Source organism: Aptenodytes patagonicus, chromosome Z (genome assembly GCF_965638725.1).
Source record: "Aptenodytes patagonicus chromosome Z, bAptPat1.pri.cur, whole genome shotgun sequence".
NCBI lineage: Eukaryota > Metazoa > Chordata > Aves > Sphenisciformes > Spheniscidae > Aptenodytes > Aptenodytes patagonicus.
In genome coordinates this window covers 47,317,923-47,336,166 of record NC_134982.1, presented here as the reverse complement: position 1 = coordinate 47,336,166, position 18,244 = coordinate 47,317,923, and the positions used below count along the sequence as shown (strand labels likewise).

The window sequence follows — 18,244 nt, the reverse complement described above, 5'->3', positions numbered from 1 at the left end:
GAACACATTTTCTACCATAATTAAGTATTAGGTTGAGGAAATTACTTACTTAAGCTTTAACTTATTTGAATTATGACATTATAGCCAATTTCAGGAAGTTCTGCTTTTATTACATACCTGCAGGTGTTTTGCTTCCAGAGCATTTCACAGCAAAACCACTGGGACTGTAATTTACAACAATCTGTATCATTAACAGTTCTTCTAACCTACTTCTGATGTGCAGTATATTTATTATCTTTTTGTTTGTTTTTATGTTTTAACAGGATTCAATTGTAGCAATACAGCAGTTCCCTTTAATTGGCCAGCTTCTAGGAAGGCTTTGTTGGAATCCTTTTGTTATAGGATATGGTAAGAATGTGTAATGATACTTCTGCAGCAGTTCCAGAAACTTTATTTTATACGAATTAGGAAAATACAACTTGTTATATACTTTGATTTTTTTTTTTTTTACACAAAACCAGAGCATTCTTTTTTACCTAAGTAAATTTTGAGATGAAAAGGTTAGCCAAGTTTTTAAAAATATGTGACATTGAAAAATCTTAAATTTACTTTTAGAGCTAATTAATTTCATGGATTAGTTGCAGAATCTTGACTTGGGAGCAGTAGGTTTTAAACCCAGTGAGTGTTTATGTGCATCACGATTTCCGTTTTTCTTATTTTCTTGTTGTATTAATTACATTTGTTAGTTTCTCAAAATGTACAAAATCTAGTGTTTCAGATTACTTTCAACAGAAGTTTCTTCCAGTTATACATCAGAATATTCTATTATATATGCTAATATACAAGAATTAATTTTTGTGATACTTTGGGTTTTTTATTAGTGTAAAGCTCTACTAAGTTATCATTGTGTTTGTTTTTACTGAGTTTATTCTGAATGTGTGTTTTCCCCATCTTGTAAACTAGTGAAAATGCACTTAGAATCAAAAGCAAAACAGTGAAGTGAGGACATAGGAAAAAAGCATATGAAAAACCAAAAGGCTCTTACTGGTAATGTATATGTCTGTAGGTGAGAATAAAGAAGAGAAAAGAAATTGGGGACAGGAAAACAGGGAGGGAGGAAACACTACTTGTGCTACCTTACCAGCAGTTCCAGTACATTTTTCAGGAATTGAGATGTTGATATGTTGATAAATGACTCGGGATCTACTTTTAAGCAGAAAACTAATTCTGAGCTTCTCTGTGAGCCCCTTAAAATAATCTTTTGCCAGTCTTCTGCTACTACTAAAAATACAAAAAAAAAAAAGTCAGATTTTGTCTCTTCTGCTTTACGCTTCCTTTTGGGGAAATACAGGAAAGGACAATTTTTGTGTTCACCTGGAAGGGCTTATTAAGTCAAGCACAGCATTATGCTAAAGTGATCATACGTCTTCTGGTTTGGCTTTATCTTCTTCTAGTCAGCTCCCAGCACAGGCAGAATGAACTTGTCTGCAAAACACATGGTAGATGTGTGTTACGTCAGCACTTCCCTCTGAAAGGAAAATTTGGGAAGGAACCATAGATTTAAACATAGATCACTTTTGCAGAGCAGCAAATGTGTGCTTTTGTGGCACCTTTTGAGAAAAGCCTTTTCATACTTTACAGACTTATTTTTACAATGGAGAGGTTCCCTTTTTAATCAGTTTCAGTTTTTGAGAATGTTGATAACTGTTGATGTTTACAATTACACACATGCTTTTCTTTCTAAGTTTTTGTTTGGAATATACAAGTCTTTAGACCACCAGTTTTTCTAAGCTGATGATATACTGTGGTACAGAAAGTAGCTTCATCTATATTTTTCATCAAAGTTGAAAGCCATCTTTCTGCTTTTGACTCCTTTTCATAACAATCCCAGCAATACGTTCTTGGTCTCCTCTACTTCTTTCCTCTTCTTTGGGATCCCGCAGCATTTTCTAAAGCAAGAAAAGCACTTTTTCTGCAAGTTGATCATTACCTCTGAAGATTGCAAGAGAATGGAGTTTTACTACAGGGTTTTTTTGGTCTCAAAGTTGCAAGCAAGCCAATTCGGAGAACTTCCCTTGCTCAAAATGGAATCCTTCACTTTAATGCTTAAAGATGAGTCAAGGAGATTTTCTGACATAATAGACCTGAAGATGTCTGCTTATACATTCCCACCGCTTCCTCTTTTTGGAGCCACCTGAGTGCTCTTTGGACTGCTGGCATTTTAGATTCAGCAGATTTTCATTTTGTTTGGCAATAGTTCTGAAGATATTCTTTAAGATAGTGCTGGCTATAGCAGATGCTGACTCTCAAGTGGGTTTCATGTAATTTCTCATTTGGATAAATAGCTCATTCAGGCATGTGTCTGAGACCAGGCCACCCTCACAGTTAGAAGGAACTAATTTCGTTCAATTCAGTCTTTCATACTAATAAATGGAGGAGGAAAAACATTATACTTCTGCATCATGTCCAAACCACAATACCTATCACCTTAGATGAATGCCTATTGGTGCTGGAAGCTGACATGGCTGACCGCTCAGTGCAGGAAGCGTGGTCTCCAAGGGAAAATAATCTCCTCATAAACACTCCTGAGCAGGAGGTGACCAAGTTAGCCTTATTTAGAACGCTAATGTGAAGGAAGCACGACTGAAGAAAATCTCATGGCTGTACTTGTGGTCCTAAACCACAAGGGATACATGAGGAATTCAGTCTTGGTAAGGAATTCCAATTTTTTTTCTGTGGGCTAGGGGATTATCTTCTCAGTAGGACCCTCCTGGTTTGAGTTTTGAGCCCAAATGTCTTAAATCCCAAACTAATACTATAAATGCTGGGGAATTTCTTGGTGGCTCTGTATGTCAGTATATGTGTGTGAGCATGCATGCTTATGTATACATTCATTTCCACAGAAAGTTCAGTTTTAGCTAATCAACATTTTCTGATCTATTTCAATCAAATTTTACAACAAGCTCTAAAAGAATATTTCTGGCTGTAAGATTAGGGGTTTCTTATTAGTTCCTTGCATCTGGCCCTGTTCATGGCAGGGTATTTATAAACTGACTGTATCATAGGATGATTGAGACCACACTGTGTTATGAGAAAAACATTGCCTTTTTTTATTTTTTTATTTTTTTAAAAATTTTTTATGTGAGACTGGCAGGGAAGAAGTGCAATCTGATTCATCATAAAGGTTTGGGCTTCTGTTTGTTTGTTTGCTTGCTTGCTTTTGTTGTTTTTTTTTATTTTTTACAAAACAGCTTCCAAGCTGTCTTAAATTTCTTACAGAAAATTTTCATTCCTTTAGTTGGAGTTACAACATTAACCTACTTAAGAAGTCCAGTAGATAATTGGTGACCTTTTCTGGGATATAATTTCCAACTTTGAGTTACTAATTTTGTTCCTCTGGATGTATTAATTGGGTATTTATTTGAGTAGTGAGCATTCTTTCATACCATAAGAAGATCAAATGCCTTCGTTGATATCCTGATAATGGTTTTCAGTGCATACCATGATGGTACGTTTTCCATGGCGATCACAGTTACTAGAAAAATGGGAGGAAAAAGCCCACCAGTAAGTTTTCTGCGGCTCTCTCTGTTTGGTCTTTTGATGTGATTATCTTTTGCAGCTGCCATAATTATTTTAAGATCTGTCCCCCCTTATTCTTAATCTTCCCATCTTTCATCCCCAGTTCCAAAGCAGTTCTGAAAAGAAAACAGTGAACCTGAGCATGGCCCTCAGTGTCATTGGGTACTTCAGCAAGAGGACTGTATGGTCCCTTTTCCTACTTTTCACAGGGAGGCTACTTCGGTTTTGGTTGTAGCCAAAAAGTAATTTTGACTGTGAAAATTGTGAATCTGTACAATCCCCTTATTTGCTGGGAACTGTTGGCATAGCTATGACACCGATGTAGGTTGTTTTCACTTAGGTTGAGGTTTGAGTGTATCTGGCTAAATCTGTGTAAACTCATTATGCTGGCAAAGTGCACCAGTATATCATTTATCTAAGCTTTGTTTTCATCACTTTAGCTTTCATCATACTGATTTACATTTCTGACAGGCAACAATATATGCAATTTACTTTATAGTATGCAGCAAGTCGTCATGTGTAGCAAAAAGTCTTCTCATCGAGAAGTCTAATTAAGCAGTTATGTGCATTTTTTTCACGTCTTTCCTTTATTTTTTTAGGTCAAAAGAAAACCATAACTTAAACAAAATGACTTAATGGCATACTGTAGATATACAGTATAAATAGGATGAGTCAAAAGAAGGAACACTTGAACTATGTTTACTTTGTTCGGCATGGGTGATTTGGACTTGACACCCCCCCCCCCCCCGTCTCTTTCTGTATAGTTTGACTTTTTAAAACATACAATTCATATAATTGAAAATTAGCTCAAAAGCCAGATTTTATAAACAGACAATATTTTAGTACTAGTAACTACTAATGTTTAAAATCGTCATCTTCCAAGAAGCAAATGGCTATCATTTAGTAGTTTAAACAAATAAAACAGTATTTGTTTATTTTGCCCCCCATATAATTTCATGTCAGAGTTTAGGTGAAATGTTTTTTGAAGGAGATAGAGTTGCCTCTTAGTGCTGATGTCTGAATGCTAGTTGGATATAGTTACGACCAAAGTATAAGGATACTTTGAATTTCTGCAGAGCAGTATGCAAGATGTCTCCTTTAACTCCAATCTTAAACAACCTAGGAAATCATTAGCCTTGTAAAAATCCATATTAAAAAAAAAAAATCCCCAAACACACAATGGCAGAATACCCCAAACTGTAGTCAGTTAAATGTGTGTGTTTGAGAAACCATTTCTGTGCAGAGATGTTAGTCAGTGGGAGGCCAGTAATGGCCTACAGGCGTGTTGGACATTTATTGAGGAATACTGGTTTAAATCAATACTAACTTCTCTGATCACCTGGTGAAAATACAGGCATTACTTAATGGAGCTTTTATTTTTTCTTCAGGCTTTGCCAACAAAGCACTTTTAAATAATACTGTTTATTACATCCTGGATAACAAATACACAGAAAACAAAAGAAATCGCTTGTTGAGCTTGATAATCAAATTGTCTCCTAATACAATTTCTAAAAGTCATGTGGTATTACTTGTTTGTATTATTTTTAACAAGAATAATATTGCTTACTAAGTGAATATTATATCAGAGCTACAATACTGCATCCAGTTTTCATAATTTTTATTACAATCATGCAGTTTTATTCTGGGATGAAATTCAGTGTAGAGGCTCTTGGTATCTGCCAAAGAACATTAAAAAAAAAAAAAAAGCCTATTGAAAATTAGTTAAATGGCTCTTCAACTGCTTACTCCAAATAATCAGCTCCTCTATAATAATATCTGTGCATCTGAGCAGTGACAGTAGTGCTCAGTATAGTAGGTTTTTAGAGAAGGCAACTCATTTCCAACAGTGGGTTAGAATTAAGTAAAACCTGATCTGATCCTGAACAGAAAATCACAATAGGATTTTTTTCCATCAGCATTTAGCTATTCTGCTGTCTGCAGAAATGTCATTTTCCTGAAACATGGAGAATCTCAATATATTCTAACAGAAAACTCGATGGTTTACATTCTTGTTATGAATTATTTCATACTTCATGAACTTAACTTTTTCAGAAGTGGGCGTTCTTTACTTGTACAAGCTTTGGACATAATGTAGTAACGATTTTACTATTGATTATTGTTTATTATTAATGATATTATTTAGATACTGAATTGAAAGTTCCTTGATGATAGCTTCAAGTATTATTTATGTTAAAGAATCACTAGGTCATGCAAGTTTCTTAAGACCATTTAAATATTGTATAGATTTTGAACTCTGATACCTTTTGCATTGCTATTGAAAGAAATGATTACACAAGAACTACATACGAATAACATTAAATGTGTGGCGTGAATCTGGTAGAATAGAAGCATTATGAGTTGAGACAGATATTTAGGGCTTTAGTTTTGTGGATGGGTAGGGATTGTTGTGTGTAATTCTGTCTGTGTTTTGATTTTTCTTTTTTTTTCTCTAAATGTATCCTTACTTGCTTTTTTTCCTGCAGATGAAAGCCAGAAGACTCTGATGTGGTGCTTATGTTGTCTATACAGCAGTGAACCACAGAACCCTGTGGAATTGAAGGCCAACAGCTGGATACGGGTAAGTGAATGAATCCTTCCCAGGACTGCTTTGAATTAAATTGATTATTTAAAGGTGCCACATCTATAGCGTAGAGACACTGTCATTTAAGAAACTGCTCCAAACACAACTTGCATACATATTGTGTTGAAGTATATATCACTCTAATTATAACACAATCAGTGCTAGTCTGTCATTTTAAATATTAAAAAGATGTGGCATTTTAAAGTGGGTAGTTTTGATGGCTTTTAACCTAGTAGATTCACCAAGTCTAGTAACTGAATAGTGAGCAACGACCACAAATCGGAAGGGAAGCATTATTAAAAAAAAAAAAAGAACCTTTCAATTAGGATAAAATAAATAACCTGGAGAAATGCCATAGTTTGTTTTGAAAACAGCTTATATTTGCTCTTTAATTTTATTCTTTTTTGCTTTTCTTTAATCTCCTGCCTATGAAGAGTTTAATTGTATCCAAACTTTCTTCAAAGGCAGTCAGAGAGGGGAGGGGTAGTGCTTGTGTGTGGATTTATATTTAGTGACTTAAGGAATAATGAATCCTTAACTTTAATCCCAAATTTAGGGTTTTGCATGGCACATCTGTTCATATTTTATATATTTCCACACTGAACTAGCAAAGCACATCAGCATGTAAATAACTTGCAGCACATTGATGCTTAATGCTTTACATTGCTGAATAGCAATTTGAGGGTGCAGTGTTGTTGATTTTACATCCTTGCATTCTCCGTGGGTCCATATCAAAATATGGTTAAAAATATTAATGGAATTGTTAAAGTATTTTTTTAATATCTTATAGTCCTCACAACTAGTGAGAATGTAGCAGCCTCATCATTATTTATGTTCATGTCTGCTAAAGCTGAAGGTACTTCTAGGCTTCTCTAAGTAGTTAATTTCTTACTTACTAGTTGACTTTGTAGATGTCAGTTTATCTAGGTATGCATGTAATTCTAGGATGTACAAATTATTATAAAATAGGTAATGATACTGCAGATGTTTATGTTGGTAAATAACTGTAATTAACTGTGTAGTATTGTTGATTTAGGTGCAGTAATTCTCAGCAGTAAGTTCTCACAAACTTTCAGATGCCCTTGGGTGCCGGTATATATCTATTTGGTGGGTTGTACCACACGCCATGAAATTCTCAACAACATAATACTAACTAAAATCACCCTTATTTTCTTCCTGTCTTTAACCTTTTTCAAGAGGCTTTTCCTGAGGTTAGTATACTTGGAATTCACAGCGTGGCAATGCTTGAATACCAAAGTAAAGTGATGCAAAAAAAAAAAAATTCTGCCTTTTCTTGCTGGTTGGATATATTCTTCATAATGATGCAGGAGATGCACAACAGCATGCACTTAGTTATCAAACAGAGCAAAATTTGTCATTTTATGTGTTATTAGCAGCAGCATGTGCATTAATGGTGTTAAGTGGTGAGGGAGAGTTGTACCCAGACAATCTTCTACAGATAGCTTTTCTTTCTGTGAGGGGAAAAAACCAGTTGTTTTAATCTAGATTAGTTGCCTTATCTGATTGATGTAACTGAACTGATGGTGTTGCTGATATAAGAAAAAATATCAAGTAAACAAGAACAAACAGTTGGGGTTGGATGAAGGTGGGACTGCTGCTTTTGGCAGCACTGCCACCTGAAGCTGTCTTAGATTGGGACTAACATGTAAGCATTTTATGCAAGCCTCACTGTAGTCTGCAGGAATTATTCACCCACTGTGTGTTTGAATCAACCTTAACAGTCATTGTGACTTGACGGGTCAAGAGTTAACCTAAAAGTGATAAGGAAGAGGGCATGGAGGAGTTCAAAGCACAAACATGTCTTACTACCTATTTGTATCATTCAGCATTTCCCTAGTTGCCTAAAGTGGGTGTAGCATAATATGATCTGAAATGTAATACGTTCATATTTTGATTGGAGGGAAAGAACTAGCTCTTGCAATACTTCTAATTAAAAAAAAACCCAAAAGGATAGGGTAAGGGAGGTTGTAAAATGGACAGCATAAGAATACAAAAGTTGAGATTAAAAGAAAGGGTATTGTTAAATTGTTTTCTATAGCCGTTAGAATTTCTTCTCAATTTCTTACTGTCCAGTGTGCATCATCACAAAGCTGTTTGAAGAAAGTGGTTTTATCTCCTTTTCCTAATCAGCATTGTAATTCTAGTCACCAGCAATTGCGATGTAATGAGGACTATCATGCTTGTTTGTACAGAATAACCTAAGTTAAATATTTTGCTACTCTTGAAGGGTTCCTTTTGCCATGTGTGATAATGATTTATATTTAAAAGAAAATAAACATACAGTAAGTCTGTTGACCCTCGTAGTGCATACTTAACATTGTTTCCTCCTGAACTGTTTTTTTTTCCATTTTATATGTGTCTCAAAAGATTGTCACAGGAAGGGATCAAGACACATTTGCTATGAGAGCCATAATTTGAGGTTTGCATCGGCTATTTTCATATTGACTGGATGACCAGCCTCTACAGTGGTTTGATCTGACCTCAGCCTTGTTTGTAATATGGCGGGAGCTCTTTATGGCAGGGATATTCACTCTCTGCTGGAGAAGATGCCAAATACACTGTCATAAGCTATGGAAAAAAATGGCCAGAGGTCTAAAATACATAGTTGAAACAAATTCTTGGGGGTGGGGAGAAAGGTGGTTTTGTGGCTACATGATGTAAAGGGAATTGAAATCCAGAAATTAATTCTGAATAAAGCTCTGAAATTTGAATGCTACTTGAAAGGTTTTTAGTATTATGGAAAACTTGCCTGTACTTGGAATGAAATGGTAGATTATCTAAGGTATTTAAGCTCTCCCTAGAGGGTACGGATGGAAAGCCATCCATGGCCACACAGAATGGGGCTCTGTCGGGTCCATACACACTGACACAGGAGCCATGGAAAACAAGGAACATATAGGAACTGCTGTTCAGCTTCTGCGGAAGTGACCTTCACAGTAGCCTTGTCCTTTGGCCCTGCAGCTGATAGTTAATTTTACCTCCTCATCTTAATACTTCAGCATACACTGAGGAGGATTACTCAGTTTTTAAAAACCTAAAGTAGTTCACTGTGTAAGCCAGCATGCATCAAATAAATTGGGATCTTTGGGTGTACATTTAGTTGATGATAGAGAAAATGTAAAAAAGCAAACCCAAGCAAGCAACCAACCAACCAAAAAAACCCACCCAAACAACCAAAAAAATGAGGAGGAGTGTGTAATGGAGATAGACAACTTTATCTTCGTACTATTAACTGTTTAATTTTAACAACAACAACAAAAAAAAACTTTTTAAGATTGCTTCCTAGTTTTATGGGTTTTAAATGTGGCTTACATGAAAAGTTTCCTCCCAAGATGCAAAGTTACATCTGATTGGAAAATGATATTATTCAGTCAAGTTAGCGGTGAATATTCTTCTTTCCTTTGTTTTTATAGCTATGTACATTGACTTTAAATTACACCTTGCTTTTTGTCATGGCAAGCGCGAGTTCCTAAACAGTACTTTGTGGCCTTTCAATGCGTTTTTGACTAAGGTCATTGATAGGAAGGCTGATCTCAAGTCTTTTGTTTTCAGCTACTAAATTGCATTTTCAAAGTAGCAAAAAATGTATTTGGTGCTTGCTTACATTTTAACTTTCCTGTCATTGTCATAGAAAAGCTGTGTTGTTTTTAATGACAAGAAGGGTAGCTACCCATTTGAACCGCATTATTAGTACGTTTCAGAAACCACGATCGCGCATGTCTGTAAGTCTCTGAAAGAATTAAAAAGTACAAAGAAATTACTTGGAATTTAATTAAAACATGCAACGTAGACGGCAGTGTTTTTAGGAACAGATGCTGTTTAAAAGGGTAGAATTGCTTTTTTTTTTTTTTTTTTTTTTTAAATGATTCTGAATTTTAGTGCTGGAATCTAGGTTCCATAGCCGGACACAGTCTAGGAAGCCAGGTTACATGCTGCCACAGATTTCTCACTGATGAATCAATCATGACATGGTGAAACCAGTCTCTAAGAAAGTGATTTAGTTTCTCCAGCTGGCCTTCTCTGAGCAGAGAGTTTTGGAGCTGCGCAGTACGTGTGGTTCTAACATGGGCTTCTGTCTGGTGGGGCTAGAACAGCTTCCTTTCACTGCATGTTACTCTTGCAAACACATTGCAGCAACTAGAGAGCTTTTCTGAAGTAGATTTCCATTTTATTAATTTGGTCACACCTCCTCCTCTGCTCTCAGTTTATAAACTGTGTTTATGAATTTTTTATGGCTTTGGAATTTGTTTCAAATACTGCTTTTGTTGTATTGTTTTGGAAGGCCATACATACTTGCGAGAGTGTTACAGCCCATCCCTTTTCAAATTGGGTAAAACAGGAAAAGTTTATATACCTCTTTTTAATTTTTTAATTCTTTTTTTTTTAATATAATATACATTTTCTCAATGCTTTACTTTCCCTCAAAGGAATACAAAGCAACAAGACGGTGTATACATAATAGCTTAAACAAAGGGGTGGAAGGCCTGTGGCATGTGTTTTTAGAGGTGGTTTTTGGGCTTGGCCATATTTTCCTTTCTGGAAATGTGTAGTTCTTTTGGGTATCTGTATCCTATGCAAGGCCACATTATATTAATGGCCGCAAAAGTAATAGTTGTTCTTTGTAAGAGTTATTTTTAATGGCACTGGAATTATAAAACTTTCTGTTATATTTTCAAAAATACCTAATGAAACTTCTGTGTTTTATCTTTCATAAGATTTCATACGTGTTTTCTCTTACCAGTGTTATTCTGGGTAATTCTTGAACTGAGGATGGTACGATGTCAAACCGATGTAAAAATTTTGATTCAGGAAGTTTTGATTTTATTGTGTCAGTGAGTTTCTAGTTCCTCAACAGAACCGTGTAAAAATAATGTTCCTATGAAAATACTAAAACTGGGGGGGGGGGGGGAGGGGGGAAGGCCCTAAAGCTCTGACTTATCTATTAATCATTTGTGAATGTTGCTGAGATATTTCTGCTGTAAGATCAAGGTTTCTAATTATGGTCTGCAGTCCTTGCCTCCCCCTCTTTAACATCAGTTTTCTGCAGAGCTAAGCAATGTTGGTGGAAAGGTGGTGGACACCACTATTTCCAAATGTATGCAATGGAAAGCAGAGACCGTATTATTATTTCCTTTGAACACTGTCAGCACTCAGTGAACAAAGTTCACCACTTGAGAGTAACTCTTTAAGAATGCAAACGCGGTCTTTTCAGGTAAAGGATTTTCATTTTGCCAAATTTAGTGTTTGCAGTAAAACTGCAACATTTGCTTGCTGGAGTTTCTCTGCTTTTTAGGGAAATAGGAGGTATACCAGAACTTCAATGTCATCTTGTTATTTTTTGAATAGAAAACATGGAAATATGTTTGAAAACCATTAGTTTAATATGGTACGTGTTTAGTAGAACCCCTGTTTGTATAGCAATGCTTGAATGTTTCTGGTAAAAAGGGTTTTGTGGTGGTTTTTTGTTGTTTTGTTTTGGGTTTGTTTTTTTTAAATTTGAGTTATAAATCTGAAAACATAATGTCAGGGCCTTCTGTGTGGGATCTTTCCCTTTAGTGTTGTTACACTTGCCTCCTGTGGAGGACACATTAAAGCACCTGAATGGAAGTCTTGTTTTCCAAAAGAATGGAAGGCATATACCTGTCCTCCACATGCCAACCTTTTGATGTACCTTGAAGTTGTCTTTGTGTAGACTAAATTTGATGGAATTCTGTCTGTTGTATTAAATTGTATTAAAATGTTTTGCAGTGGATTGCTACTTCTCAAATAGGCCAGATCAAGAAATTTATTGCCAATTAAGCACAGGATGTTTGAGATTTTTAGTGATGTTCTCCAGATGACCTGGTTTTTTATGATCATCTTGACTTTTTAATTAAACTACAATTTTAATTGAGTTGGTTCAGTTAATGAAGCACTGACCTTTCACCCCTACTTCTGAATCTGTGCCAGAATTTTCGGCAAAATGGGTTTTTAAGACCTTTGCTTTCTATGTAGCAATATATCTAAGACTGTGATGAATTAACATTGAAAGGATGGTCTCTCAGTGATGGTTAAAAATGGAAACGTTTGTGATTTACTTCTTGGGACAGATGCACCTGCACTGAAATCCTTAGTTACCTCTCACTATAAACTTGCACTTGTGTGTTGTTTCCCTTTCCTCTTTAGATGTCAAGTGCTTCTTCGCTCGTATCTTGGATCATCCAGCTGTCTGATCAGGTGTTAACCATATTTGTCATTCTTAATAGTTTAATTCATTGACATATATTTTGGTTCGGCAACAATATTCAGGAATAGAAGAAAAACAATGCTGATATAAAAAAAGGAGTTCAGCAAAATGCTAAATTTCTTAAAATGCAATTTCTTAAACTTCTAGAATTTAAGTGGACTTACTGTTTTGTCTGTCAGGGAAGAATTGCTCATTGATTTACTGGGACTTTGCAAAATTATTTAGTTACTTCTGAGGAAGTCTTATACAAATTGAAGTAGAATTATTACAAGAAAGAAGTTAGAAAGTAGACATTGATGGAACTACAGGAAAGTTGTGGAGAATAGCTGAGGAAAAAAATGGAGAGGAGTCATGTTAAGAAAAGGTCGGGGAGTGTGAAACGTATGTGTTTGTGTGTGTTTTCATGTATTTTGGCTTCTATTTGGAATGAGTTACCAAAGCATTTTCAATATTTCTGTCATGATGAGGATAGTAAGGCATCACAGTAAATCATGAAGGAACTGAGAGGGACAAGATTATGTTTGAGAAATACAGGGATTCTCATCTTATCTTTATAAAGTATCTAAAATAGCTTTTATGTGAAATGGAAGATGAAAAAGGGAGGTAGACTCTATAATTCTCATTATAGAACCATAGAATAGTTTGGGTTGGAAGGGACCTCCAAAGATCATCTAGTCCAACCCCCCTGCAATGAGCAAGAGACATCTTCAACTAGATCAGGTTGCTCAGAGCCCCGTCCAACCTGACCTTGAATGTTTCCAGAGATGGGGCATCTACAGCCTCTCTGGGCAACCTGTTCTAGTGCTTCACCACCCTGATCACAAAAAATTTCTTCCTTATGTCCAGTCTAAATCTACCCTCTTTTAGTTTAAAACCATTGCCCCTTGTCCTGTCACAACAGGCCCCACTAAAAAATTTGTCCCCATCTTTCCTATAAACCCTCTTTAAGTATTGAAAGGCTGCAGTAAGGTCTTAAGATCTTAGAATAAGAAAATTATATTTTCTTACTGTGCCTGTTTTATGGGAAGAAGCTTATTTTGCAGGATATATGGAAGAGGAAGAGTTTGGAACTGGACACCGTTGTTCGCAGTACACAGTAATGACAACTTTGTTGCTTATTATGATAGCTATTTACTGACTTAGGAACAGTGGTGTATATTCTTACATAGCAGTGTTGTGGTTTAACCTCAGTCGGCAACTGAGTACCACACAGCCGCTCGCTGACTCCTCCCCACCCACCCCCCTCGGTGGGATGGGGGAGAGAATTGGAAGAGTAAAAGTGAGAAAAACTCGTGGGTTGAGATAAAAACAGTTTAATAGTTGAAATAAAATAATAATAGCAATAATAATAATAATAATGTAATAATAATAACAACAACAACAACAATAATAATAATAATATACAAAACAAGTGATGCATAGTGCAATTGCTCACCACCCGCCGACCGATGCCCAGCCAGTCCCCCAGCAGCGGCCCCCCCGGCCAGCTTTCCCCAGTTTATGTACTGAGCATGACATCACATGGTATGGAATGTCCCTTTGGCCAGTTTGGCTGTGCCCCCTCCCAGCTTCTGGTGCATCTCCAGCCTTCTCAGTCGGTAGAGCATGGGAAGCTGAAAAGTCCTTGACTAGTGTAAGCATTACCTAGCAACAACTAAAACATCGGTGTGTTATCATCAACATTATTCTCATCCTAAATCCAAAACACAGCACTGTACCAGCTACTAGGAAGGAAATTAACTCTATCCCTGCCGAAACCAGGACAAACAGTAGATGGCATTCTTCATATTACATACAGGTACAGATATGTTTGTTTTCTATTAATATGTACACAGCTTTCCATTTCACAGCATTCTAATACATATTCTACGGGAAGATGAACATTTTCTTTTAATAGTAGTCTCTAGATTAGAAGCCAGCTTCACTGCTGCCCAGCATGGCATTATTTTGAGTCTTAGCTATCCAATGATGCTTGCACTAGTGAGAGTTCTGTATTAAGATTCCTGAAATTTTTGGCAACAATTCAGGAGACTTGCTAATAGGAAAATTAATTTCATGATCTTCTTTCCTGTATGCACAGCGCATGCAGTTGAACTGATTTTTGTCTTTTCTTTCCTGTAATTATTCCAGAGATGTGGAAGAATTCTGCCTGTGTTTTCAGTTCTTGTTATGAAAATTACATTCTTCATTTTTTTTTTTTTAATACTTAGGGGCTTTGTATCTGAGGATCTGTTGTATTAAACACTGTACACAAACAGTTTAGAAAACATTCTTGGTTCTGAAGTGTTTACAATGAAAGACTCATCATGCAAGTAGATTTAGAAAAAAGAATTTAAAAGAAACACTATTCCTTTCCTCCAGCCGCCTCCTTCCTCACTGTTGTAAAGTTACAAATAGTATTCTGAACAGTGCAGGTTTTTTCTATTTCCCTTCCTCTGTTTTTCCCTAGGCAAACCTTATTATGCAGCTTCATGGTGACCCATTTATGCAGTCATGCACTCTATTTTTAAGAACAAGTAATCTATCTATTCCGGAATGTTTTTAGTATGACTGTCACTGTATTACTTGGTTTGCTGCTCCCATGTTTTAATTTATTCTGTCACCTTTTTCACTGCTGCTCGTTTCAAAAGTTTATTTGCTATAGGCATGAGACTCTCCCCACAATGTCGGGTACAACAAAGAAGCCATTCTTTCGTTTCTGGTACCTTGGTAAGAGTAAGCCTTTTGCACTGGATTAGAACAGCAACTCTAGCAAGCGTAGTAAGCTGCGAAAACTTATACCACTAAATACCAGTAGATGGCACTCTCTGCATGAAGTGATTGCCAGTATGCACATCGCACAAACGTGTATACACACAGAAACATGCACTCTCACACACCGTTTTTAAGGAGTAGGGTAATTTTGATGTTGTTAGGGATTAAACTAATGGTAATAACGTTGCAGCCTTTCCCTGGTTCCATCTGGATGTGTCTTGTTAGAAAGGCAGTATTATGTGGTAGTTTGCCTTTTATTTGTCAAATTTGTCACGAGGATGACAAATAAAGATGAGTGCTTCCTCTAAGGACCAAGTTGAACTTGGCTGCTACAACCAAATTAATGGGTATAAAATAATGCTGTTACAGTAAGCATGAACAGGCCATTCACTGGAGTTAGTAACGAGAAATAAAAACTGGGAATTAGCTGTTGTGCATTATGCTTTCACTTAAGCTGTTTTATGTTACAAAAGTTTTCCATTCTTAGTTAAAACTAAGAGCAATTATTAAATAAATATGCCTCATAAAAATGGAAACAAACAAAAGTAGTCTACCAAATATTCTGCTGCTAAAGGTTCTGGAGGCTTTTGTGAACATGCAAGAGGTTCTGGATAATTACAGGCTAGTGATGCCTTTTCTGATATTGTTTTGTTTATGTTTGGAGATTTTTAGATTATTCTTATAATTCATTATTGGTCAGAGCATTGAAGCACTTGGAACTTAATGTAATTTTAGAAATTTTATTGTTATGCAACACAATTATTAATGTTCTTATTCATGAAAATTTTAATCCAGTTTTAAAATCCCACATAGGCTCATATCCTGTGGACAGGATGGGAAATGCAGATTTTGAAAGCATTTGTAAGTTGACAAGCCATCAAAGTTGTGTCCAAGAAATCTGAATATTGAATTTGACTTGTGAGTCAAGGAATAATGAGGAAGCATATTAGCTTTCTGAATAGGAAAAGCTGATTTAAAAATGTTTCCCAGATATAAGGGGAAAACATAAAAGATACTGCTTCTCAATTCTATGTTTAAAATTCTGTTTCCATAGTTTTATTTTTTATGTGTGAAGCTAAATATACAGGGTTTTTTTGTTTTAGACTTGATCTACCTGTTTAATAATGAAGGTGACTAAAGAACAGCAAACATACCTGAGTGAATGTAATTGTCACAACAGTTAAACTGATGGTTTTCCCTTTGTTTATTAAAGCAATAAAGGATCAGAAGCATTTGTGCCACCTAGCTTCTGGGTAGTTCTCAGTACACCATGTTGTACAAGGGAGTTTAAATATGTAATAATGGCAGTGACTATAAAATTGTATTTTGCTCACCTAGTCCACCTCCCTTAGAATCATAGAATCATTGAGGTTGGAAAAGACCTCTAAGATCATCGAGTCCAACCGTCGACCCAACACCACCATGCCCACTAAACCATGTCCCTAAGCGCCTCATCTACACATCTTTTAAATACCTCCAGGGATGGGGACTCAACCACTTCCCTGGGCAGCCTGTTCCAATGTTTAACCACTCTTTCAGTAAAGAAATTTTTCCTCACGTCCAATCTAAACCTCCCCTGCCGCAACTTGAGGCCATTTCCTCTCGTCCTATCGCTAGTTACTTGGGAAAAGAGACTGACACCCACCTCGCTACAACCTCCTTTCAGGTAGTTGTAGAGCACGATGAGGTCTCCCCTCAGCCTCCTTTTCTCCAGGCTAAACAACTCCAGTTCCCTCAGCTGCTTCTCATAAGACTTGTTCTCCAGACCCTTCACCAGCTTCGTTGCCCTTCTCTGGACATGCTCCAGCACCTCAATGTCCTTCTTGTAGTGAGGGGCCCAAAACTGAACACAGTATTTGAGGTGCGGCCTCACCAGTGCCGAGTACAGGGGCACGATCACTTCCCTACTCCTGCTGGCCACACTATTTCTGATACAGGCCAGGATGCCATTGGCCTTCTTGGCCGCCTGGGCACACTGCCGGCTCATGTTCAGCCGGCTGTCAACCAGCACCCCCAGGTCCTTTTCCTCTGGGCAGCTTTCCAGCCACTCTTCCCCAAGCCTGTAGCGCTGCATGGGGTTGTTGTGGCCCAAGTGCAGGACCCGGCACTTGGCCTTGTTGAACCTCATACAGTTGTCCTCGGCCCATGGATCCAGCCTGTCCAGGTCCCTCTGCAGAGCCTTCCTACCCTTGAGCAGATCAACACTCACACCCAACTTGGTGTCATCTGCAAACTTCCTGAGGGTGCACTCGATCCCCTCATCCAGATCATTGATAAAGATATTGAACAAGTCTGGCCCCAAAACTGAGCCCTGGGGAACACCGCTTGTGACCAGCCGCCAACTGGATGTAACTCCATTCACCACAACTCTCTGGGCCCGGCCGTTCAGCCAGTTTTTGACCCAGCGCAGAGTCCACCTGTCTAAGCCGTGAGCCGCCAGCTTCTCTAGGAGAATGCTGTGGGAGACGGTGTCAAAGGCCTTGCTGAAGTCCAGGTAGACCATATCCACAGCCTTTCCCTCGTCCACTAGGCGGGTCACCTGGTCATAGAAGGAGATCAGGTTGGTCAAGCAGGACCTGCCTCTCATGAACCCGTGCTGGCTGGGCCTGATCCCCTGGTTGTCCCACACATGCCTTGTGAGCGCCCTCAAGATGATCTGCTCCATAATCTTCCCCGGCACTGAGGTCAGGCTGACAGGCCTGTAGTTCCCCGGATCCTCCTTCCGGCCCTTCCTGTAGATGGGCATCACATTGGCAAGCCTCCAGTCGTCCGGGACCTCCCCCGTTAACCAGGACTGCTGATAAATGCTGGAGAGTGGCTTGGCGAGCTCCTCCGCCAGCTCTCTCGGCACCCTCGGCTGGATCCCCTCCGGCCCCGTAGACTTGTGAATGTCCAGGTGGTGTAGCAGGTCGTTAACTGCATCCTCTAATACACAATAATTCCCTTGATACACAGTGCATATGCACACTCTTAGCCTAGATCTCAGGAGCAGAATGAAACAGGTATCTGAAGGGCACTTTATTCTAGAGTGGTTTTTCAGTTACATATAGTAGCAAAAATTAAAAAACCTATTGTGACTGTAGATAGAACAGGTTAAATACCAACACCCCAGCCCCTATATAGCTGAAAGGACATACAAAAGA

At 37.6% G+C, this 18,244-nt stretch overlaps 1 protein-coding gene across 4 annotated transcripts in view; it reads left to right on the top strand.

The window, feature by feature from the left end:
- Nucleotides 1-18,244, top strand: part of FANCC (FA complementation group C) — a 110,968-nt gene that overhangs the window by 36,990 nt on the left and 55,734 nt on the right. For all 4 annotated transcript variants that reach the window (XM_076362854.1, XM_076362852.1, XM_076362851.1 and 1 more), the window contains 2 exons: nucleotides 264-348; nucleotides 6,003-6,097. In XM_076362854.1, the coding sequence (XP_076218969.1) occupies nucleotides 264-348; nucleotides 6,003-6,097 (180 nt within the window). The remainder of the gene's footprint in view (nucleotides 1-263; nucleotides 349-6,002; nucleotides 6,098-18,244) is intronic.